Source organism: Periplaneta americana, chromosome 4 (genome assembly GCF_040183065.1).
Source record: "Periplaneta americana isolate PAMFEO1 chromosome 4, P.americana_PAMFEO1_priV1, whole genome shotgun sequence".
Taxonomy (NCBI): Eukaryota; Metazoa; Arthropoda; class Insecta; order Blattodea; family Blattidae; genus Periplaneta; species Periplaneta americana.
This window is the reverse complement of record NC_091120.1, coordinates 72342090-72368534: the sequence shown is the minus strand read 5'-3', so window position 1 is coordinate 72368534 and position 26445 is coordinate 72342090. Positions and strand designations below refer to the sequence as shown.

Below are 26445 nucleotides of genomic sequence, written 5' to 3'. Positions count from 1 at the left end.
ATATATGACAATCAACAATGCATAATCAGAAAGGACAAATGAAAATCGTATATGATTAAAATGGCTACTACAAATCAACAGCGGGCACAATGTGTTCTTTAGTATGCTAAATTTGAGAGTGTTAAAAGGGTTGAAAGGGAATTTCGACGTGTTTATGGTGTGCGTATTACGATTTCATAATGCTGTGGTATCGAACATTTGTAGAAACAGGTTCTGTGTTAAAAGAACATACAGGAGGTCGCAGGCGAAACCCAGTAAGAGAAGCAGCTATCTCTTGGCTTGGCCCTCAAACTCCCCAGATCTAAACCCTACTGACTTCTTCGTGTGGGGTTTTGTTAAAGATATTGTCTATTGACAGAAACCTAGGAACATTGATGATCTGAGAGTAAAAATTACTCAAGTTTTTCAACAAATCACCCTTCTTATGTTGCAACGGACATGGCTGAATTGCATCGCCGTTATGAGTTGTGCAGAGTGCGCAATGGGGTTCATGTTGAGCTCTGAGGAATCTCCCATCTTTCAGTGTTGTATACACAACGTTTCAACAAATAAAGTTCAGTAGTAAATGTTTTATTTTATCCATACCTAAACGGATCACCCTGTAGTTTAAATCAGCGGTCATCAGCACAGTGCACTCTCGGGATAGAGTCTCTTAGACGCAAGTCTCTTACAGCATCAGCGTGCACCATGGCTGCTGGCGGGTATGCTGTCTCCCTATTCCTTCTGCACGACGCCGACGGAGCATATTTTGTGGCACTCCTTGCACTCTACCCATTTCAGCGGGTGCTGACGACCACTGATTTAAATCAATGAACATAACAAAAGATAACTGAAGAAGTAATTATTAGGACAATACCATAAGTCCATGCAAATGGAACAAATGGTAATGGTGGTACCGTACACAAAAATGTGAGATCCATCATTACATGTAAAGAGTTGTTTGACATATATAACATCATAGTACAGGAACATCATTTTATTTTTACTTCAATTTTTATTGTACCTGAGTTTTTTTGTACTTCACTCCCACCCCTTCTACTAATGAAGTACAACCGTCCTCCACACAGATCCAAGACCGCATATATAGTCACAGTAGCCTTACGGTCATAGTAAACAGTACGTTCCAAAAATATGTTCGCGTTTTCCAGTGACGAAAGAGCTTTCAATATTGCATCATTTTCCATTTGCCTACGCCGCATCTCGGTTTCCCCCACCTGCTTCTATTCGCCTCTCTGTAAATTCTAGTGGATGGGCTGTCTTAGCTCTTTTCTGAGAACAATAATTTCTGTTAGGAATTGGACGTCTACGTAACATTATATCTATACAATTGTTTAAAATAACTTAAATAAAAGGGCCTCGTTAAGTAATTAACTGTCACGTGATTTCCTCCCTTTCCACGACGCTACGACATAACCACTTGAACGGACAGTAGATAGCATGTCTGAATAATTTTATCTTTTCGGATCGGGCAGAAGTGAAGATTGAATTTACAGTACGTAAGGTCTCTTTTATAGAGTAGGTACAGAATTATTTCAACATGAGTTACTGATACGAAATACGAACCTGGTAATTGGAATTACATACAATAGTCTATAGTGCGATAATATGCACATTAGAACTGAAGCCTGTATCGAAATGAACAGCCAGCATTTTCAAAAACGTGTTTAAATATCCATATTATGATTATTTTTCAATTTAACTTCATTCTCTATAGTGTACGCTAATTAGCAATAGATAGTATAATATACACTGCATAATGAATACGTCCGCATGGAAAGCTCAGTTCGTGAGTAAAAACACACATTGTTAATACTGTACTGTATTTTGATTAAACAAAAACCTAATGAAAATTATCAAACTCAAAATCGCGATATTTCCTAGTTTACGTAAATGGATGAACTACTTTTCTTCCCTCCTATACCTAGTAAAGTTATTTCTTTGTATATTACGCCAGTATCATCGAACTCCAGTCGTGGAAGGGGGTAGCAAACGGTGTTTCCGGTTCTTAATCGTTGAGCCAAAGGTGTAGCCAGGTTAATATTAGAAATGTTAATAAAAATAAAATGATGTCCCTGTACAGTAACATATGGATATATAGAGTCATCATCGTGATATAAAATCGGATCTGTATCAGCTAGATACACTACCCCTTCGCTTTATTGTGATTCCATTAGTTAATTAGAACTGTGTATAAATAAACATTTCAAATAACAAGTTACATATTCAGGAATTGGTATATGTTTGTAGAAGAATATTTCAGATTCTATTGATGAAGTGAAGTACATACAATAACAGAATTATTATTATAATGTAGAGCATTATTAGATACGGACAAGATTAGTGATGGATTATTGATTATGAAAATAATGGTGATAGAAACGAAGATAACTCTGTGGCAAGAAAAGGCCGTGGCGAAGAAGTTGTAGGTATTATAATTTTAATACTCGTTCAGCTTCTGTATCTGGCGATGCTTCGCTTGTTGTTGGATGTTTGCGCCTGCTGTAGATTTGGGCTCGGCGCCAGTCGGGCGCCGTGGGAAGATGTCAGACGAGTTGAAATAAAAAGCGACTTGGTGTATGTGATCAATAATTGAGCCGCATTTGCAGATAGAAGGTGCATTTGTGATATCGAATTACTTATCGTCATACAGCCTTTTCGGCCGGGAAAGTGGTGATGTGCTTAGAATAACTAAACTGTGGAAATTCATTAATACAAATAAGTTAACTTCAAAATTGTCAATATTTTAGTAATGCTTTTCAGTAATTTACGTAGCATGACAGACGTATGCAAATTTTGAAGTAGGTAGCGAAATGAATCTTTTACTTTTACAATATTTAATTTACGCTTTGAGTATGCCAAAGTTTTGAAGGACGTGGGTTGGAACTGATTTTTGATAAGCGACAACTAATAGGCATAAATATTATGAACTTTCACTTAAGTGAATTTATAGGTTACCTCATAAGGGCAGGTAACCCTCGGAAATCTAGTTGTTGGCTATGGCGTCTATGGCTTAGCAATAGCGAGCTGTTATTCAATCCTGGCAGTCCGGCTTCGATCCACATCGAGGCCGTAAGTGGAAAGAGTTTTTCGCGGGGTGACCATGCGAAAAATGCGAGTGTAAGGTTTTGTTGATGGTATTGGCTTCCGAGGCTGATATATAAGGAACCGTATTTTTTGGTGAAATAAAATGGTGGATTTTGGTGTTAAATTTGCCACTATTTCGGTGTCTATTTTGTGAAATAAATTGTCAACTGAATGGTTTTTGTTTTGTTTTTTTTTTTCGCTTACACATATCACACATCAGCATTATCAAAATACCTAGACTATGATTTCTACATTGTCCACATAGAGAGATTTGTGCGGCAGTCAGTGAGTATTTTCGTGTGCGCAGAAAAGAGTGTCACTGTCCACATTAGATGCAAGTAACCTTACTGTCTGTAAGAAATTAACACCAAACTCACTGTGGTCCTCTACTAGTCCCTCCAAAACCACTTCGCATCAAAATATAGCTCCGGTGCATAATATACTGCACATTCTGTAATATTTAATGCAGTCGACTACAGAAATCGATCTTTCAATGTGAAAAGTCTATTCTTTCGGTCTGAGGTATGAATGACAGTATGAAAACAACACGCGACACTTTTCGACACGTCAACGTTTATATCTCAGAAACTATACAACCTAGAGCAGGGATACGAGAGAGGAGTGGAAAGCGTGGGGAAAGCGTTAGTTCCCCGTCCACAGTCCACCGGCGGTGAATGACTTATCTGTGGCCCGTACGCAATTACATAAGACAGATACTGAATACAAATCCCATCCCCTACAAGTCAATGACGCGGGGATGGAAGGAAGGGGCGAGTGACGTATTCCGATGAGTGACGTAACGTTACAATTGGTGCCCAGTTCTGCAAGTGTGACCTAGAGCTAAGTGACATATGCCATCGTGTAGAGGACATAATTATGCACGAGATAACATAACAATAACATCCGCTGATGACATCATCACAGAGAAGCGGAGTGAATACAAAATGGCGTATATTTCAGCGCCGATTTGTTTACCTTCAGATTCAGTGTACATATTTCAATGGTCGAGGTGTCGTTTGAAAGGAAATAGAGAGTTCTTTAAGGCATAATAGATTGCTGTATAGTTTCATTTAAAATAGGAGAATGGTGTGCGTGTAAAGTGAAATTTGGTGACAGAATTTCAAAATGTGTAAGTTGCCAAGACCAAATTCATAAAAGGACATCAAAGTGATAAAGGACCTCGAGACGAATCGATTGGTGTGTCTGAAAGCAATGCTGAACGTTGCAGATAGTATAGGGCACGTCTGAAAGCAGAGGGTCAGAACGGAGAAGACAAGCACGGCGCGAGCGAGTGCAGTGATTCTGCGTGTTGTACCTGATATCTACATTAAAAGGCGTTGTCATTGTTGACTTACCCTAACAGTAATTCTATCAGTGATGTATTCACGAATAAAACGTGCGGCTGTCTCGCCGATACAGCGTACCCCCATTTTGTTTTTTTCGATGGCCATAGAGATTGAGGTTCTGGCTAAGAAGTACATCTCACTTTACAATATGTATCAGAGGAAGAATAATTGTGTGTGTGCATCTGAAGTCATATTAGTGTAATGTGTAGCTAATCGGGAATGTATGCAATGGAGGGGGAAAGAAACTGGCCACCCTATCCCATTATCTTTTAGCCTAGTTGCCTCATAAGCGGTGTCTTCTTGGTATGACTAGTGAGGTTCAGACCTGCCTTCGGACAGTTGACTAAACAACATAAAAATAATAAAAGTGAGTGTACACAAAGTCCATAGAGGAAATATAGAAATATTAACGTTATCAAATGATTAAACACGTTTTTAAACATTATTGAATAACATTTTGGTGCATATTTTTTGCGATAAAAGGGATATATTTCGTGAATATTAATATATTTCGCACAATGATCCAAATTTCGCGTCATTTCGCGAGTTTGTCTTGTTTAAATATGGTATTTTAGGTATCTAAAATGGTCAATATAACAATTAAAGTAATTGTGGAAATTTTCGCGCTTATCTCTATTACCAAAAATAATGCACCCTAATGACAGAGGAACGCGTGAGACTTCGGGCCCTGGGTTTATCAGATACTTGCCTGGGGATGGGATATGGTTCCATGAGGGTTGAGACAGGCTTGGCAATCCTTTCACCGATATTCACGATTGCTAACGAGGTCACGTGTCGGACTGGAAGACTTATCGCATATCGGGTGCAAATGGACCAGTGTGAGCCCAGGTGCATGGATCCGTCCTGGGGTCTGTCTTCGAAAATCCAGACAACCAATCAACTGGTTGCCATGCCAGCCTTTGGGTCCAAATTTCTCAGCTTGAAACCCCACCGAGAGTGATGCCTTTTAAAGGCGTATAAAATCTTTATCTTAGCTTCAACGGGGAGGGAAATGACACTTGTGGCTCTAGTCATAATAGGGTAAAGTTGCCTAATTCCGTGATAGGTTTTTTCACTGAATGTCACGGGATTGGGTATCTTGCTAGGACGTTCACAGGTGTCTCAAAAGTAGGCGAAAGATGCACTCTTTCGAGAAAGATGTCTGGTGCTATGGTCGAACGGCAAAGCTTTGACTGACATTAAATTTTAAAAAAGTATCACGGGATTAGGGGTATCACGGAAATAGGCAACTTTACCATATATTGATGGATTAAAGGAATACTGTTGCTGATAAAATTGTATTTAAAAAAATTTCCGCCATTTATCGCCAACATTGTATTTCGACATTTACTGTAATAATCTCTGTCGCTGACAGCATCGTAAAAGAATATATTACTTAACATTCAGTAGACTCCTGGACGAGAACACGCACATTAGACATGCTTGCATGGGCGGCGTAGACTGCATCATAATCGATCCCTAATCTACAGTGTATTTTTACCCTAAGTTGATTAATAATAACAGATTACTTGCCGCCGCAATAAATATATAAAACAATCAGAAAGTCGCTCAGGTCTGAGAAATATTACACATAGTTTCTTAGGGATCAATTATTGCTTCTACTTTATATTAATGATTTAGCCTCAACCATAAATAATTTGTCCTATGTGTTCCTATTTGCACATATTTGTATAGGCCTATACTGATTATGCTAAATAACCAATATTATCACTGTGTATAGGCTACATTTCTAATACTGTGTTAAGTCTAATGAATGATTGGTTTAATACAAATAAATTAGCACTTAATGTTGATAAAACCAGTGTAAATAAATTTAGTACACATAATAATGACCAGTTGTCCTGCAATACTAAATTAAATTAAACTGATCTCAAAGAATCTATAAGCATAATATTTCTTGATTTGGGATTGAATAATCATTTGAACTTGAAAACACACATAGGAAATATTACTCCTAATTGAGTTCTATCATGCATTAAAATCCTTACCTTCTATTGGGTGTATAAACACCCTCAAAATGACCAACTTTTATTCTATTGGTATAATGAAATGTGGATTAATATTCTGGGCTAGCTCATCTGAAGATAAACATGATTTTATTTACAAGAGAAAGCTATAAGAATAATGACAGATTTGCATAAAAGGACACCTATAAACATATTTTCCAAAATTTAGATGTGTTGATCTTTCCTTGTGAGTACATTCTTTCCCCGATCATTCGTTACGTTTCGTACTAATCCGAACATTTATAATTTTGATACAAGAGCTCTCCGTTTATACACTTGTCAGGCTCAGTTAAGGAGTTGATTGTTCATGTATTACAGTCTTCAGTGCACTGCCCAATTAGCTTGAGGCTTTGAAGAGTCAAGAGGAAAACTATAGAAGAGAATATTAATAAAATGTTACCATATTTATGCCTTCTACTCAACAGATGAACTGTTATGCTTGTAAATTGAATTAATATGCTTACTATGAACTACCTGTACATGTTTTGTAGGCTATATTTTTACATATCGGTACTTACAATGCTGATGTAAGATCTACGGAATACAATAAATGAAACAATTCCGATTTTATCATGTTAAAGATGTAGATATGATGGACTTTTCTTACATGGAAATCATTTTTATTAAATAATGTTTATATTTTTGAATACTATTTTTTTCATTAAAATATTCGATTATTTCCACAGTTTTATCTTGCATATAAAATAATTTGCAGCAATGCCGCCCATCGCCTAGGCTCTTTGGATAGCATACGCCCTTCTCATTCAGTAGATCTGTGGTTCGATTCACTGAACAACAAGAATTTTGCTCCGACTTAAAACATTGTGTCCTATATGGTTTGATGTGCGCTGAATCCGAAATTGCATCTCTTTTCTTCATATCACCTAAGGTTTTTTTAAGATACACATATTATGATTTCATTTTTCGATAAGCGCACCCCCAGGAAACATCTGGCGCGGGTTGGGGGTTGTAAATCAAAACAAAAGCTAATGCATTTCATGAGTGTATGACTTATTTCCGGTTTCTTATGATCGTTGACATGTTCTTTTGTACTTCTAATAAATAGATATTGTTCCCTTCTATTCAATAAATTTCATAACAGTTCAAAGTGAGGTCTACGCAATGAACAAACAAGGGTGTGGTTTTCAGTATTTGAAAGAAAAGTTTACCAGTTTGAATGAAGACAAATTAAAAGAGGGCATTTTCATCGGTTCACAAATTCACAAAGTTATGGCTGACTCTTTGTTTGAGGAAAAACTTTCCGTTACAGAAAAAATGGCATTGTACGCCTTCAAAGAAGTTTGCTCAAATTTCCTTGAAAATTCTAGGTTAGACAACTACTTAGAACTTGTTGTGGAATCAATGTCAAGTGCATGACAAAACAGGGTCTAATATGTCTCTCAAAATACACTTTTTACAGTCTCATTTCGATTTCTTTCCCCCTAACCTTGGAGTGGTAAGCGACGAGCATGGGGAAATATTTCATCAATAAATATCTGAAATGGAAAGGCGATATAAAGGAAGATCATCATCCAGCATGATTGCAGACTACTGTTGGTTCCTTGTAAAAGACAATCCCGGTTTTAGTTATAAACAAAAGTTATCCAGAAAATTCTTTTAAATCTAAGTTCAAATTCCGAGATTTTCTCATTAAATGCATTAATAATTTATTATTGTTGTGTTTTAAACTATAGGCCTACAACATAATTTTTGTATCCAGTACACATTTTTCAAGTATTATGAGGCATTTTGAATCCCTAGTGTGTTGTAATTTTATCAGTAGTAGTCAAAAAAAAAATTTTTTTTTTTTTTTAATAATTCAATTCATTTTCCCCCGAAAACGGTACGTGATGGGGCAATTTGGATTTTAAATTCATTTTAGGACACAGATGTTAGTAATATTCACTTATTTTATTTCCGAGCAAGACAAAAATAAAAAAAAATTGTTGTTCAGTATTATTGACATGGGTAATGGAAGACATTTATCTTCCGTACTCTGGACTGGGTGTTTCCCCTTATGTGTTACCTCAGCATAAATACTGTTTTCTGTGCTCTGTTGACGAAACCACCAGAGATGCTCGCCTGTCTTCAATGTGGGTGCGATGGCATTGGGTTGCAAATCAGTATAAGAGGAGGAGGTAAAGAGATTAAGGAAGAGACAAGAAAACTATACAGCAGGTGTTTCAAATTATACAGTCACAAAATATGTAACAAGAACTGAATTTATTTTATTAACTTCCATAGTATTAGTGCATATTCTAGTCTATGTAAGTTTCTAGAAATTTCACATCAATTAGATATTCTTATTGTTATTTAGTATTTATAGTTAGTGCTTCCTCCTCGATACTAAATACATTGAAATTAACATCGTATATACTCTCAATACACTAAGAAAAATATAAACAAACTTTTGTGTTACGTATTCAGTAAATATAATGCTGGTCATTTATTACTAACATCATTAGGAAATACAGGTCCATATACTGTATTTTGGACTGGTAGTAGGAAACTTACTTGTAAATACTATTATATTAGTCCACTTTGCTCTGCGTGTATCACTAGAAGCCATCTTCTTGTTTCTATATTCGCGCTTTTGTCGTTAGTGTCTGCAACTGTCTCTGTTAGCCTGAAAGTACAAACATTTCGTTTTTTGAAATGAATGTATTATTTCCAGTGATTGTGTGAAGGTTATGATGTCTAGCGAAATCAAAATATGATATTAGCCATTGTTTTATTCTCATAGGACTGGAAATTATACATGCCGTACACTGCAACATGGGACTGTTGGCTCCAGCCCCTTTTGTACATAATGAAGTCCAAGTGCCATAGATCTCATAATATGTCTGTGTGGGTGACAATTATAAGAATGAAAATCTAATATCAAAGCCACTTCTTAATGAGAAAAGAAAAATAATACGATTTCAACAGCAACATCAGTAAAAATTAAAAACCCAATTCTGAGGAAACTTCCTGCACTAATTACAAATATGCGACGTTATCAACGATCTTCAAATTATTTTCACTGCTTTGGCGTTAAGTTATCAAATAACAAAGGTTTAATAAGAGAAATTTGGTGAAAATCCTACTTAAATATAAAAATGAATACAAATAGCCGAACTTTTGTTAGCCACGAGGACGGAAATGCTACGAAAAAAATAAGAAGATATAAAATAGCTCGCAGATAAAAATGGAAACTATTGTCCAAGTCCAATTCGAAGCAAACTGTTAACTTGGTATAATATGACACTCCTGGCCCTAGGTCTTAAACTTTCAGGATTACATAATTTTTCAAAGTAGGTCCTTAATATTATGGACGTATTTAAATGTCAAATGTTTTTTAGTATTGGATGCATAATTCCATATATAATTATTTCTTTCTATGAAAAAAATATATATATATTTTGGCGATATAGATGCGAGTTCTCTCATTTTATATTTCGTCCGACGTAAAAAAATAAAATACGGACATATTTAAATCAGATTTCGCAAAATGAAGTATTTGGTGTAGCTTATTAGCAAAAGGTTACTTCATATGACGGACACAAACTAGATGGAAGACAGCATGCCAGAAACCACTTCTTTAGTAGAAATGAATTATCGCATTTATATGAAAGTCTCAAAACAGGATTTTTCCAGCATTACAAATATTCACATTTTATATATATGCGTTAGGTCTATAATCTTGTAGGTACAAGTATATAATAACTTATTAGAATTTATCCAGATGAAATGCACAGAAATCATTTGGCTTTTATGTCCCGTGCACTAAAACTGTGCCAATAAAGACTGTTAAAGTGAGAAGAAGATTGAGAGTAAAGGGAAGAGGAATGCACAATATATGCCTGCGAGGTACTGAAACATATCGTTAAACATCGTAAAAATATCGCCCCCTTTTCCTTGTGTTATACATATGGTGCATAAGGATTAAAGTGGACGGTAAAATGTACACCGTGTCCCGCTTAGAGGGATCGAGAAATAAATGATAATTTCAATGTAAATAATGGTTTATTAAAATACCTTTTTAATAACTTGATGTAAAAACTCTCCGAGTTTCGAAGAATGCTCAGTACAACTCGATGTGTGCGCCTTGAGTTGCTCTGTAGACATCTAAACGGTATTCAACCTCCCGCCAAGTGTTGTGGAGTCACTTATAGCGCAGCTGCATTTGTGATGCGTTACCTCAGTTCCTCCAAAGTGTTAGCTCTGCCTCTTTGGTACACAGCATCCTTCACAAAGCCTCAGAAAAAAAAAGTCTAAGGGGGTCAGATCGGGTGATCTGGTTGGCGAGGCAATGGGCCTCGTCTTCCGATCCAACTATCCATGTACGACAAACACGGCGTTGTACTCGCGTAACAGATTTTTTTTTCTGCTAGCCAAAGCACACACTGAACTTTCTGTTGTGGTGTCCACATGTTGGCCATGGCGTGTTCTACAAAATGGCACCACGCTTGTTTTTAGCAACAAAGAAACTACAGTTACGCATGCAGCTGTTTTCAAACTTTGTTACGTAAACTTGGGCAGTTTCTCTATCTTGTCAGATGTAAATCTCAACGATATCTTTATCTGGTTTTAAGTGGTGAGCTTTTATTTCTCTGTCCCTCTAAGCGGGATACGATGTATTTGGAATAAAGTATTGCCCTTAACTAGTAATTGAAGCAGTGACATAGGTCATCTGTACAGATAAACTGTGACGAGTGCACGTGTAGCAATAGAGTGCTCGTCTCGCGATTCCTAAAAAGGGAATAAAATATTGTTACACAAAACTTATCTAAACTGAAATGTTATTGAAGTCCGTTATATTGAAATAGGTGTTAAACTATACGAGTTTTTTTATAATCAGAAATTGCTGTTGAAGCCATTAAAAAAAACTTTTTCCACAGATTAAATAAAACGAAGTTATAATTGCTATTAGGCTTGCTGCTTGGGACACTGCCCGCAGAGAATATAATTGGGACGGACTCAATTCTTTAACTTTTATATATATACATATCGAGATTTTCCTAGCACTCGATATTGTAGCTACAATGAAGGATAATAATGGTATTGATAACTGAGAAGGGGAAGTCATAGGTCATAAAAATAGTACTCGTGGCACAATTATTATCTCCAATGTGTCTGTTTTTAAAGGTTTGGTTTAAATCTTAGTAACTTCAAATAAATTGGGTTTCAAATTTTGCGTGACTCACTATACGTTTACATAATCATCTGTACATCATTTAATTTATTTTTGTAACTAGTCTGCATTGATGTTGTTAATAAAGATTTATCCTATTCTGTTGACAGCTGCTATTTCTTTTTAGAATCGTGAATACCGTTTTTGTCAAATTATCTTCCAAGATTAATAGCATGAATCTTTTTGGTTGCTGATTGAAGGGCATTTTTTTTCTAAACATAAAACTCTGTGCTGCAGGTTATCATTCCCTCTTGAAATTGAGGAACATTAATTTAGCAGGGCATCGTGCTATGCAAAAAATGTTTACAAAGAAATTTGAAGTGTCTTATAAAAGAGTCTTTAAATATTATATCATATAGAATTTTTATAATAACCATATATTACGAGTCTTAACTTAAAAAAAAATGCATTTCAGTAATTAGACCTATGTAGTTTCTTGCCATTTTTGCGGGAACTTGGGTTTCACATAGTACATTATTGAAATCTTAGATAGTCTAAAAAAAAGCGAATACGATTATCACGAGCAATTTAATGAATTTGTCAGTCAGGAAAGTGTTGGGTACTTATATCCAATGACTTGTATTATGAATTCACATCGAAGAATAGTTCTCACTGTATGTCTATGCATTCGTTACGAATTTCTTAAGAGTGCGTGTGTTCTGAAATTGAGTTGTGTGTTGAGAATTTTATTTGGATGTGTTTTTGTGTATCTATATATTTCGTATTGTTCCAGTGTGTTTAGTTTCTGGCTTTTTGGTTGAGTATGTAAAATTTCCATGTCTGTGTTTATGTCTCTGTAGGTGTGATTAGCATTTGTGTTGCGTTCTGCATATGTGGAAGTGTTTTGCAGTTTTGTTATGGCTGTGATGTGTTCTTTGTAACATGTTTGAAATGATCTGTCTCTCTGTCCTATGTAGAAGTTGTTGGAGATATTGCATTTGAATTTGTATACGTCGGTGTGGTTGTATTTGTTTGTTTTTCTTGTGTGTTGAGATGCTTTTGTAGGATATTATTTGTTCTGTATGCGATGTTGTAATTTAATTTCTTGAATGAGATTGCGCCCCCAGAGAAAACACAAACAAATGACGTCAAGACCAGCACCATCCAGTTCTGAAGATGGCCCATAACAGGCTGAAACTTGTTAACCAGGTACGGGAAAATTTAACACGAGAAAGATATATAATACATATTCCGTGTGATATGGTGTTAAAAGTTGTGTAATAAAGATGTACAGTATATATTTTCTCATGCGAGGGTCACATTGAGACAACAGTTTCTTTTTGTCGACGATGGGCTTGTTATGCCTTCAAAAGTTGAGGTTTAGATTTGTATTCAAAGTTTCAGTATCTTTCCCTGTAAGCTCGTCGACATTATATTTCTATACATGAAAGAATTAGTAATTTCTCATACGTGGTAATATCTAGTATGCTGTTTTATTTCGTTAGCTCGTAATTTTTACTTCAACACATATACTTTTCCCACCAATTTCTCGTCAAATACTCCACTCAGATGTTTGGAGAAGTGTTTCCTTATACTTAGGACTGTCCTCGTAGTTCACTATGGATCGTGGTTAGATGCAAATTATAGCCTTGTGAATACATTATCAAAATCCCTAAGGAAAATCAGAACTATTGACCAAATGCGATAAGATCATTGGAACACTCATGAACAGAAGGGTGGAAAATCTCTTGTAGATCTCATCACGTCTTACACGACTACAACGTGACAAAATGATGTTGGTGATGATGAAGTTGGAACATAGATGTCAACTCGTACGAGGTAACCCCTGGCGTAAGCAACCCGCAGCGCATATTCTTTAAGGTCGTTTTTCCTATTTTATATGGAAAGTTAATGACCTTAGCAGGGAATGCTTGACGTGCAATATCTCCTGGTACTATAGGCGTTTGGACACCTAGAGTTAGAAGACACGAATTTGTGTTATTTTTTACGGCTTAAAGACATTAGAGTTTAACAGGAAGAGATACAGAAGTATTAAAGATAGTCCAATAAAAACGCGAAGGAAAATTCTAGGTATTAGTTTGAAGAATTTATTACGGAAGAACGATAGGAATGCAAACCGTGGTAGCCGATGCCAGAATGTGTAAATTGAAGGTACGCATGATGTTCGAGATGATGTGAAGTCAACAGATGAACCTACAACTGACGGATTGGGACTTAGACATTGTCCATAGAAGAGTAAAAATCAGATGAATTAAGAGAGATTTGTTATAGGCGGTGTTCAAGGAAGGCGAAAGTGAGAGTACAATGAAGGAGAACGGTTAAGGGTAAACAGGCGCGAAATTGTGACAAAAATGGAAATTTTTTTTACTGTTTTAATAAATAGTACATACTTTTCTGTATTTAATACTAAATATTTTGCTTGTTTGAAGGACCTAAGTGGTCTTAAAAGTCAAAATATCACAGCGCGGCGCAATGTGCCACTCCCCCTTTCAGTAGCCATTTTGAAATTTCTGTGTTATAGAAATTTTCTTGGAATTTAGACAGGCAAACTATCTGAGCAATGCTAGGAAGGCTGTGGCTTACTCCTTCCTTATGGATATGGAGAACATTGAGTGCACTCTATGAGGTTAAATAGTAGATAAATAGCACTATAACTTTAAACGTCATTTTCCGTAATTTACATTTTTCAAAGTTTATGTACCTTTTTCTCTGCAACCATTAGGAGTAAAAATACGAAATTTTGCACACAAGCTTAAAACTGTATTACCTATAATTCCCTATAACAAAATTGTGATTGCTTAACATTTGTCAGTTTTAGGCCTATACATTACGAAACTTAGAAAAAAAATGTTTCATACCTAATTTTTTTAAATAATATAAAGCCTAAATAAAATATTTGGCTGCAGGGAAATGTTACTTAGGGATTGGCAACACATGTGCAAAGTTTTAGATTTATTGGTTTTGCAAATGTTTAGAAAAAAATACATAATTTTTTAGTTTTTAATGAACAATTTGAAAAATAGAAACTATTGTTCATAAAATTACGAAAAAAAATTGAGGCAAAGAAAACCCTGTTTTAAAAAATTATATTTCAAATTTGAAGGTCCTAGGTAAAAAAAAATATGAAAGTTATAGGCAATTCAGTAACAATGTTATTTCTCATCCGCCCCCCCCCCCTTAAGAATGCAGCCAATGATTATAGGCTGAACTTTGCCGGGAGACTGACCAGGACTGCTTGACGTAGTCTTCTTCAGGCGAGATACTCTTACCATTTAAAGAATGTCCTTGTCAAAACTTAATCCCAACCAAATAATTGAGGCATTCATATAGACAGCCCACATTTTCAGCTTATTTCTTTTCCTCTTCTAATTAATTATGTCAGTAAGAAAAATAAATAAATTTTCGAAGTGGAGGTTCGCTCCACATCCCATATGTGGGACATTGACTGCAATGTAATCAACGCCTTTGTGCCACTAATCACATCACTCTGTATGGAAAGCGGAAAAAAGGGAATTGGGAGCATCTATATTGGACCACTGACTAAACTGAATCGTAATGTATAGATGTTGATAGTTGGTAATTAAGTCCGGAAGAATACGTGTTTGGCTTTTTACGTAAAATGGAATTCAATAGTCTCTTCCACTCTCAATCAAGAACACAAACTACAACACCAAGCCAATAACACATTAAACAGGAATACAGAAAATGTCACCTTCCTATGAGTAGACTATTGAAATGGTGGGAAGAGAAGACAGGAAGGATGCTTCATTTCTGACCGCCCCAACAAGACGCAGCTGCAGAATAAAGCTACAATACACGGTTTGCTGACCCACAGAGCACCGAGGAACGACACCTGCGGATCTTAATGTACCGATCCTAGTATAGCAAAACTGATTTCTAATATACAAAAGCTTTCTTTTCTTCTTATTTAGTTGGTTGCCTTTGTAAATTATGCGAACTATGAAATGCGGGACAGAGTCCAATGTATGACTTGTACGGAGTGGGTTCGAAAAATACCATTTTAAGAACTGTATGTACATGTAGGTAATATATTTTGTAAAATACTAATTCTAATGATATTGCTCTCTTCTGCTATGGCCTCCTAAACGAGACTGGTGCATATTTTTGACATAGATTTTGATATCATGCGTTTTAGTATTTCACGGTGAATATGATCGGATATAGGCTTTTGGGTATTTCACGTGTCCTGCAGCTTCACATTTTCGATGTTTAGGAACTCCATACAAGTTCCATCATTAGGGAACGTAGGTGTGACCAGAAGGGTAGCCTACTTTGTTGGGTTCGTTATGTCTGGCAACTACTCTGTGAGTAGGCGATCCTTCTGGTCACACTTATCTGCTCCGATGATGGAATCTGTTTGTACAGACCGATTATTTAGTTCTGACAGCTCAGCGACGCGAAAGAGGGGAAGTAATAGGAGTAGTGTGGAGAGCTCAGGAGTAGAGATAAGAACGAGCGTTCGGTAAAGGAATGAAGTACAGCTTAACTGTACTGGAAACATACCGCTTTACCGCACTCGTGACATCCGATTGCTCCGAAGGCAAGCGAGTGATTAACCCAAACACCCCTTGGCGTAACTAAATGGACTCGCCTGACCCAGGCGCACATCTCAGGCGACTAAATAATCGTACTGTAGCTCCGAAACGTTGAAAACGTATAAGTTCCAGGAGCTTATTCCACCATTAAAATTTTTAATTGTTCACTTTGTAGTTTTCTCTTTTCATTGCAGTTTCTGATCCAATATCACTTTTCAAAACTGATTCGCAAAGTGAAAAGCAAAAGTAGAGAAAACTTATCAGATATATAATAACTTTTTTTCCACCATGAAAATAACATTGAAAAGTGCAAAGTCTTATGCTGAAAAGTGAATGGGATTTTTTTTGCAAAGAATCAAGTTTCTTTTTCATTAAGATTAAATTCATTATATTGACTAAATTTTTGCTTTTGATTCAAAGTAATTTAGAGAAGAAATATGGTAAAAAAAGAATATTTACTATTAAGAGATTGAAGTGACGAACAAACAAATAGTATATATAAAAAAGGATGAATTTCCTAACACAACTTTATATAAATTTTGCGAATGTTTTCCAATTAGGCCAACTCAAGCAGATTATTTTATTGAAAGAATTGGGTCTGTTCTAGAACAAAAACCAAGAAGTTTATCTCGTTCGTCTGAGGAAAAATTGACCTCCACGGATTAAGGATGTAACCAACAAAACAGTAATTCCTACTTCAGGAGAGAGGAAAATAATTTCATGGGCATATTTTATTAGGCCTATATTTACTAGCAGAACCATTTGATTAATCAAGGATACAAGTTTATTCCGCTTTTAAATGCAAAAATTTATGCTATAAATGAATGCTTCAAAATTACTTTTCAAATAAAAGTCACATATTTCAGTAATTTGATGTTGTATACTTTTCCGGGGAGGTTTTCAATTACTCATATGTCTTATTGGCTAGAAAATGGAGTTGCAATGACTACTAATATGCAGAGACTTTGCAGAATGGAATGAAAAGTGCAAAGCAGTCTCAAATTTATGGAAGAACAGGAAGACTTTTCGCTTTTCAAAAGCTAAAAAGTGAAAAGTGAAATGTTGCAAAGTTTAGTGGTGGAATAGGCTCTAGGCTACAGCGAAATGCCCATTCCTGAAAATTTTGATTTCATTCTTATACTCCAAGCTAAATTGTAAATAAATTATTCGATTCCTAGTAGATGTGTTAAAAAAACAGAAATACTTTAAAATTTGTCTTCCTTTAACTTAGAAGAAAACTATTAATGAGATCATGTCGAAAGTTCTCCTTAAACTACGCATATAGATTTCCAGAGGGAATAGACTGTAGCTGGGCATACTAACTGTAACACTGCGAGATTAAAGATTAAATAAAATGTTATCGAAAAATTGAGTAACCCTCGGGCTTCATTGATAATGCTCGCTAAGTTGCGCTGGATAGCGAAACGCTTTGAGTGTATGAATACATCTCACGCTTCACGTGGAGCTCCTGAAATGGATACTCGACTACTGTCTCCAAGTACACACCGTTGTTTATTAATGCAGTACTCCAAGTAAGTTTTCACAGCCTCACGGTTCATATAGTAGCTATTTTTATTTGCATAATATGTATGTATTATGGAAATCTAACTATGTGCACAAATTTCGAAATCAGCTCATTAACATTCCTCTTGCTAGTGTCAAAACTCTTGCCTTCTTAGAGAGTAGGCCTTCATTACAGGCGAACGTATCTAGCATTTATTGGGTACTATGCTAGTGAAAGAAGGCTACAGTAGAGAAAAGATAGTGAAGGTACCTCTCCTTCCATCCATCATTTCTGAATAATCCTACTATAACAAAATGCGAACTAGTACAAGATTTCACATTTTCCCCTCAAATTTGATTCCTCCCACGCGAAATCTTCATCGCCATAACGACTTCCTGAAAAGCAAATACCAATTTCAGACGTGTTTTGAGATGGTGGATATATTAGCACATACTGGGTTTGTCGGGACTTTCCGGATTCACCGATACTGCTCTAACAAATCCCTGTAGTCTCATCCTTCCACGCATTGGTTGTGGTTGTTTTCCATCATGGAGAGTGTATAGAAGGTGAGAAAAGCAGTGAGGTTCGCTTCCACGTCCCTGTCCTCCTCCTGTAACGAACGGGGTCCTCCGGGTGGTGCGCCTGGTAGGCCTGGAAGTCCTGGTGGCCCTAGTGGCCCTGGTGGTCCTAGTGGCCCTGGTGGTCCTGGTGGTATTGGAGGTACTGGTGCTACTGGTGTTGCTACCGGTGCTGCGGCCATCACGGGGATGTGCTGGGGATGATCGCAGGTGCAATATTTTTTCTCTACCATCATACGGTAGCAGTTGTACTGTGTTATCCACAGATATATCTGTAGCGCTGAAACAAGAATGAGTGTGGCGAATATGACACGCATTTTCTTACTATACATTTTACGTATTTCAGAGTTCAGTTTCCTTTTTATTTTTGCGAACGACACTACTCGTACTGTTTAATTGTTCTATTTCTTGAACTGTACCGACTGAATGACTGGTTGGCTGGCTGCCTGATAGACTGCTTGAACCGACTGGCAGACTGATTTGTTGCGGACTGCAACAACTGATTGATTGGCTAGCAGGCTGACTGGACTGACTGATGACCCGACCCGACCGACTGATTGGCTGGTTGGCTGACAAATTAGACTGGTCCGTGTGGATTAACTTAGTACTAACAATGAAATAAGTATAATAAATCCTTCAATAACTGTCTTTTTTAACCTAATGCGTAATACAAGAAATTACATTGTCATTACACAATAAAAATACGACTAGCGCTTTCGCCAATTAAATGACATCTTCAGGTCTAATTAGCATATGGTAATGCTTTAAGCATAAAGACGTAGGTGTAGTCCGACCATCGAATCTGTGCCCCCGTAAGATATGCGAACTGAACCTTAATTCCTTTTCAGCCTCGGCAATTCATTTCTCTCCCTGTATTCCTATTTCTCTCTTTTCTATCCCTCTCTCTTACTCTCCACCACTACTCACAATTTTGAGCCTTCTTGCGGGACAGTTTATTTGCACTTGCAGTCCGGTGTTGTCAACTCAACATGAATACTGTAGCACGGATTGGTGAAAGAAATATTATTAAGCAAGTAATAGCATTTTGCATAAGTCAGTCAGTGTCATTAGACCTACTTAAATTAAATTATGAATAAATAATTAATTAACCTCATATTATTAATAAGCAATATTCAAGAAACATGACACTGTTTGACGGAAGTTTGGCAACATCCCTATTCGGCAAAGTTCATGGCCTGCTGTTTGACGTAGTGGGAGAGAAACGGGTAGAATGGGGTGAGTAGAGGCGTTAACTTTTCCAAGAACGACGACAGCGCTGAAGGGGTATAGATCCGATGGTCCGACAATAAAAAGCAACATAATAAAGTATGATAAAAAACATGATGTGAGATAATTACATTATATGAGTGACTGCACAAACAGAAAGCAATGTGATAATAATAACTTGAAAAAGGCGTAGTGGTTGTAGTAATTAAACCTCATATAGAGTCTAGATGTTAAAATTTAAGGCACAAATTCTGTATTTTAACATCTAGACCAGGGTTGGACAGAATTATGCACTCTGTGCTTGTACGGTGTACTACGAGAGAAATGTGCTTATAGAGTGAACGAAAACCGGTTTATTCAAGTTGCGGTACGTATTGCATGTTTCAAAAGAAAATGTTATTCTACCAAACTAAATAAGAACACAAAATAATGAAACACTTTCTTAAACACAAAACAAAACATGTCTGTTGCACATTAATTCATATTACTCAATTTCCCAAGATTTGGAGAAACTGTATTAGCACAAGCTATGCGAAGAACTGCCGTTAAAAGCCCATCATTTCTTGTTTGAGATTTGTTTATTTTCGTAATAGAAAATAACTGTTCACATCTATAAGTGGAACCAAATAAACACAAAACTTTCTCACACAGCTTATGCAGATTGGGAAAGCGTCCTCTTGGGAATCCGTCATAAAACTGCATAAGACTCGACCTTGAATCATATTTCGCTCGCATCTCTCGACCACATCGCAGGTCAATCAATTCACACTATAATGAAAGGGGGACGTTATCAATAATTAGTTGGAATCAGAACATGTAGCAAAAATACGCAAATCCATTTCCAGGCAATCTAAATCGTGGAACCTTGATGTAAATTCCTCTAATAGACCGGATAGAATACATGCGTACATTTCGAAATTTTCATTGTTCAAAATTCTATGCGCTTAGATAAGGATAGGAAATGATATATTTCGCCCTTTTGCATTTGAGGTATCCATAACAGCAATTTCTCCTTAAAAGCTGCAATTCTATCTGCAAATTGTGTATTAAGAATTTCTTTTCCCTGAAGTCCTAAATTTAGCTCATTAAAAAGCTGTAAGATCTGTTATAGCTGCTGGCACACTACAGCGCGCTGCAGCGCTCGCACTTGGAATTCTCCGTGCGCACGGAGAGCAGATGCATTCAAACGCCCATCGCTGATCTAGACTATATGAGGTTTAATTACTACAACCACTACGCCCTTTTCAAGTTATTATTATTACATTGCTTTCTGTTTATACAGTCACTCATATAATGTTGTAATTATCTCACATTATGTTTTTATCATATTTTATTATGTTGTGTTTTACCTACGTCTTTATGCTTAAAGCATTATACGAAAATACGAAAAGCCTGAAATCCCATAAGGGCAACGGCCTCCTACAGGAGTGTAGGGTGAGCTGAAGGTCTACTACACTTGGGGAGCCAGCCCAAGAGAGCTTACACTATACACTTACAAACTAAACACATTATACCAACTAAAAACGAAAAACTATACAGATTAAACACATAAATTATGCAAACTAAACATCCACAAAAAAAATATGCAAACTAAACACATAAATTATAATCTGAACACACAACTATCCACACTAAACACACGATAAAAAAGAAAAAAATTACACGAACTGAACCCATACATAGTCTTAACTCACACACAAACTAAATACACAAAAACCTATACAAATTGCACACATAAATTGTACAGCCTAAACATACAAACTATCTCAACTAAACGCAGAAAAACGATACAATTGAACACAAATTTTACTAACTAAATATATGAACTATACCAACTATACACGGAATCAAACTATCCAAACTAAAACACACAAAACCATACAATTGAACACAAAAATTATACTAACTAAATACATGAACTATACCAACTATTCACGGAATCAAACTATCCAAACTGACACACACAAAAATAACTATATAAACAATACACAACTGTACACAGTTTACATAGTGTTCGTAATTTCTTCCAGTCTTTTCCATGCCTGCCTGTCTCTCGCTGTTCTCGTCCACTGCGCTCCAGTCTCTCTCCGAAACACGTCCGACCACCTTCTTCTTGGACGTCTTCTGCTTCTTTTCCCAATGCGTGGGTCCCACATGGTCGAGGCATACGTCCACCTGCTGCAGTCCATCCTACTCACGTGTCGGCCCCATTTACATTTGAGCATTACCATATGCTAATTAGACCTGAAGATGCCATTTAATTGGCGAAAGCGCTAGTCATATTTTTATTGTGTAAGGACTTAATGTAATTTCTTGTATTACTCATTAGGTTAAAAAAGACAGTTATTGAAGGATTTATTATACTTATTCCATTTAACTTATATGCTAACTTGTCGGACCAATATGCCTCTTAAATTTAGTACTAACAAATTAGCTGGCTAGTTGATTATCTGGCAGACTGAATAACTGAACACGACTACGAAGGGAACTATTAATTGGTTGTTGTCCAGAAAACTACGAATCTAGATCTCCACAGTAGAGCGCCTAGTCTTACTAACTGTAAATGTGTTAACATTTGAATTGTATTTTACGTTAAGAAGCAATGATGCGTACTTGGGGAATTGGTGACAGCAGTAGAGGTGCATCCTCATTGAAGGCCACTCGGATCACATAGCTTGCGAGGTATCAGTTAAGCCTTGGTTTTTCTGAACTGACGCATGCGAGTTGCGACGTGCGAGGCGCCTCTCACAAATCCGGACTACACGAAAGATAGTGAGTGGTTTCTATAACTGCGAGACGCGAGGTCTGCGTACCTCGCAGTTATAGAAACCACTCACTATCTCTCGTATAGTCCGGATTTGTGCGAGACGGGCCTCGCAACTCGAATGCGTCGGTTCAGAAAAACCAGGCTTCAGCTCATGCACTCTTTGCGCTTTGCCAGCTGAGTGAGCGTTGTGTACTCTGGAACGGGGTTTCTGAATTTTTCATAATATTTTATTCAAACTTTGGTTTATCAATTTTACAATTAGTATGAGCAGCAATTTGTTTTGTATCTGTCTGTCTGCTGTGGAGATCTAACAATGAGCTCAAAATTTCCCTTGTAGGTCGTAAAATATGATATCCGTCGAATTTTCGCGATGGAAATGGAGTACAGTATTGTAATAATGTACAGAGTGTAAAGGGTACAGTGTAAATATTTTTATATTTAAGAAAATGCATGTCAAACAACGTTGTACTTACATTTTTCTACGCTAATAATTTTTCCAGAAAAATGTGTCATGCATATTTTAAGACCGCTGTTTTAAGGTCTAATGTTTTATGAGATCGTACTATAAAACGCCTGACAATTTAGACGAACGGTCATCAGCACAGTGCACTCTCGGGCTAGCGTATCTTACCCGCTTCCTCCCGCACGACGGTGCATATTGCAATGCACTGCTTACCCGTAAACCATTTCAGCGAGTGCTAACGACCGCTAGTTTAGACTATACGCACGCCATTAGATCATATATGTACGACCAGCATTGTCTCGGGTTATTAACATTTCAGGAGTCACCCGTAAATAATATTTAACGTAGTGGAAGGTTTTACTAATACTGAAGTAGCCGATATTGATTTTATGTTTAATTTACGGAATAGCAGGAGAATCTACAGACATAAGGAAACCTCTATCGTAAAAGAATATTGAAAATAGTCTAATGCTGTGTGCCAGATTCGGGATGAATATCTTCGTTCTGGAAGTGTTGGCAGACCTAAAATAATGGCATTATTATCTGTGAAATAAAACTTTTGAGGATTCAGATTTTTTTTACATAATGCGGTACATAATGTCTGTCTGATTGGTACAATGGTAGGATAGAAGAGAACCAATTCTGCATGTACTTACCTATGAGCAATACGCAGGCCACTGTTTTGGGCAGTGGGTTGGCGGGCGAGTACGAGATGGTGAACACGGCGTCCAGAATCGTGAGCGTGGGCACCAGGGCGAAATACAGCAGCAGATGTGGCAGCATTAACACCGGCACGTTCTGCAAAGTATCGAGCATCAAAATGATCTTTTAACATGTCAATGAAATATCTTTTTCATTTACAATAAAAGATTAATATTGCAACTTCTGTTTCTCTCCATGTACATCCTCAGACACAAAAAAATGACTGATCTTCTGGTTAATTTGTCTAAGCCCACCTTCGAGCAGCGTCTGTTTCACGCGACTAGGGAAAATATGTTTATTTTACATCTAATTTATGCTTTGAATACAGGGTGTTAAAAAAGTATCCAAAAGGTGATAGCATGCATCAAAACAAGAAAATAATGTCTAATAAACATGAGTCCTACGACACATACTTTGAGATGTGAACACTTGTTCATAGGAGGTGCTCAATGTGACGTCCACTTATGGCAATGCATTTCTCTGCTCTACAATACAGTAGACTACCACATAATCATACCGTAGTTGACACGGCATGGAACAATGATACGTGGTAAGGAATACTGAAAACAAAAATCTGGTTGCGGATATGAGCGAGGTTCAGCAGAGATGATCTGAATTTTCGTAATCGGCATGTGTGGGCTGATGAAAATCCCCATGCAGTTGGAGAAACAAGCCATCAGCACCGATTCTCAATCAACATATGAGCAGGCGTTCTTGGTGATAGATTAATAGGGCCATACGTGCTACCACAGAGACTTTCAGGACTTTCTTATTGACGTATTGCCTGCCTTGCTGGTGAATGTGCCATTTCAGCAGAGACTAAAGATGTGGTTCATGCACGATGGCGCACCAGCACATTTTATCCGCAATGTGCGTGAACACCTGACAATGACGTTTCAGGACTCCTGGATTGGTCGGGGAAGCCTCACACCTTGGCCTGTTCGTTCCTCAAACCTAAATCCCCTAGGCTTTTGATTATGGGGACACATGAAGGAACCAGGTCAATTTCAAAGAATATGTGATTCCTTACGCCGAAGGGCAGAGGAATGCATTGCCATGAATGGACGTCAGATTGAGTACCTCCTATGAACAAGTGTTCAGATCTCAGAAAGTACGTGTTGTAGGACCCATGCTTATTAGACATTATTTTCTTGTTTTGATACTTACTAGCACCTCCTAAAATATTGCATACTTTTTTAACACCCTGTATATCTTTGTTATAAATTATTTATAAAACTTTATCTATAAATAGACAGAAAAGTAACAAAGAAAGATAAAGAGAGCGGTGTCTTACATAAGAAATGCGTTCACGTGTGTACCTAAGCTCTCACTAAATCAACCGAATTCTTCCGAAAGGGACTTAACATATGGCAGCTGGTCATTTTTTGTATCTAAGATAATAGTTATAAAGACATATTCAACGTATCGAAGCTAATTATCGGCAAGGAAACCAGGAACCTATCAGTTAAATCCGCTCTTGGTACTTAATAAATGCAACGGTTCCTTGTCTTGTCTGATAATGATGCATCTTCGCTGGTCTAGTAGTTACCATGCTGACTGTTGGATCTAAGGTTCAAACACGGCCGTGCGTGATACATTTGAAAACGCGATAAAATTCTTGGATCCTCTTGGAGGAAGTAAAGTTTTGGGTGCAGTATTGCAGATTTACGGCATGTAAGTATACTAGAGCTCTGCATTTCAATATAAACGACCAACGGAGAGTCATGATATTATTCATTCTATACTATACACAGCGGGCAGGCTGTCGTGTGTCCACACTCCGCAGAAAGCAAAACACCCAATGAAGGATCACTGACGACCGGTCGTCTCGATCGTTTGAAGAGTATCATAGACTGCAAACTGTCTTCGATCGATGTGTTTACAGTATGCACTATGGGAATTATTAAACTGCCTGATCCCCTATCACGTGATCAGTGAACCTGAAAGGTATAAAAGCTATCAGATTGAGTTAACAATTAATACAATAAAATATTTAAATAATAATAAATTAAAAAGTAGACAAAATGAAATAAATTTTAACAATCTATGTTGTCTATAAAAATATAGGCCTAAATATAAAATATAAGTATCACTAATAAGATCAAATTATGTTGCCTGTAAGAATATAGGCCTAAATATAAAGAAACTGCTGAGATAAAAAAAACATATTATGTTTGTGTTTATCCTCTAGTCGAACCGAACAGTCACAATATCCTTCCCAAAGGGAGCCATGTTAAGAATACTATCGCTCTTTAAAGTTCATTGTCCACACCTGTGGAGTAACGGTCAGCGCGTCTGGCTGCGAAAGCAGGTGGCCCGGGTTCGAATCCCGGTTGGGGCAAGTTACCTGGTTGAGGTTTTTTCCGGGGTTTTCCCTCAACCCAATATGAGCAAATGCTGAGTAACTTTCGGTGCTGGACCCCGGACTCATTTCACCGGCATTATCACCTTCATTTCATTCAGACGCTAAATAACCTGAGATGTTGATACAGCGTCGTAAAATAACCCAATAAAATAAAAAAAAATAAAGTTCATTTATCTTGGCCGGATTTGAACTCGCGATCTCAGAACGGGAACTATGGTAGCCGCAAGATCACTGAGGGCTAATATTTTGTTGCTTGTCCTGGTTAGTATCCCACTTGAATTAAGACTGTGAATCTACCTTAAGAATTCTGATCTCCATCGCTAAACTTTTTAGCCCTCAGACCAAGTATTAAGGCCTACTCTGTATCAGTCTTGGAACTCACACAGTGTATTCCGACGAGGAGGAAGAAATAGAGCACAGCGTTGGTTGCCGTGGCAGCCATATCAAACATCAGCCATCCGTTACTGTCTGTAACTGAAATAAACACAAGAATAATTATTGTTATAATTAATTTTTAATCTCAAAAGAAGGAACAGGAGAAAATACTTTTATATATTGAAATTTAATTTCATATGCCTACTGCAAGATATACTGGAAGGAATGGTGAACGGCAGAAGAATGCTGGCAGAAGAAGATATCAGACGATAGACGATATAATATGATAATGGATCATATGCGGAGACTAAGAGGAA

At 37.0% G+C, this 26445-nt stretch overlaps 1 protein-coding gene across 1 annotated transcript in view; it reads right to left on the bottom strand.

Moving 5' to 3' along the window:
• Window positions 1-8665: 8665 nt before the first annotated feature.
• Window positions 8666-26445, bottom strand: part of LOC138697912 (uncharacterized) — a 46875-nt gene continuing 29095 nt past the window's right edge. Inside the window, exons 4-7 of the mRNA XM_069823505.1 lie at window positions 26136-26227; window positions 23343-23484; window positions 18106-18509; window positions 8666-9083 (exon numbers count right to left, since the gene is read on the bottom strand). Of these exons, the coding sequence (XP_069679606.1) occupies window positions 18163-18509; window positions 23343-23484; window positions 26136-26227 (581 nt within the window). The 3' untranslated portion in view covers window positions 8666-9083; window positions 18106-18162. The remainder of the gene's footprint in view (window positions 9084-18105; window positions 18510-23342; window positions 23485-26135; window positions 26228-26445) is intronic.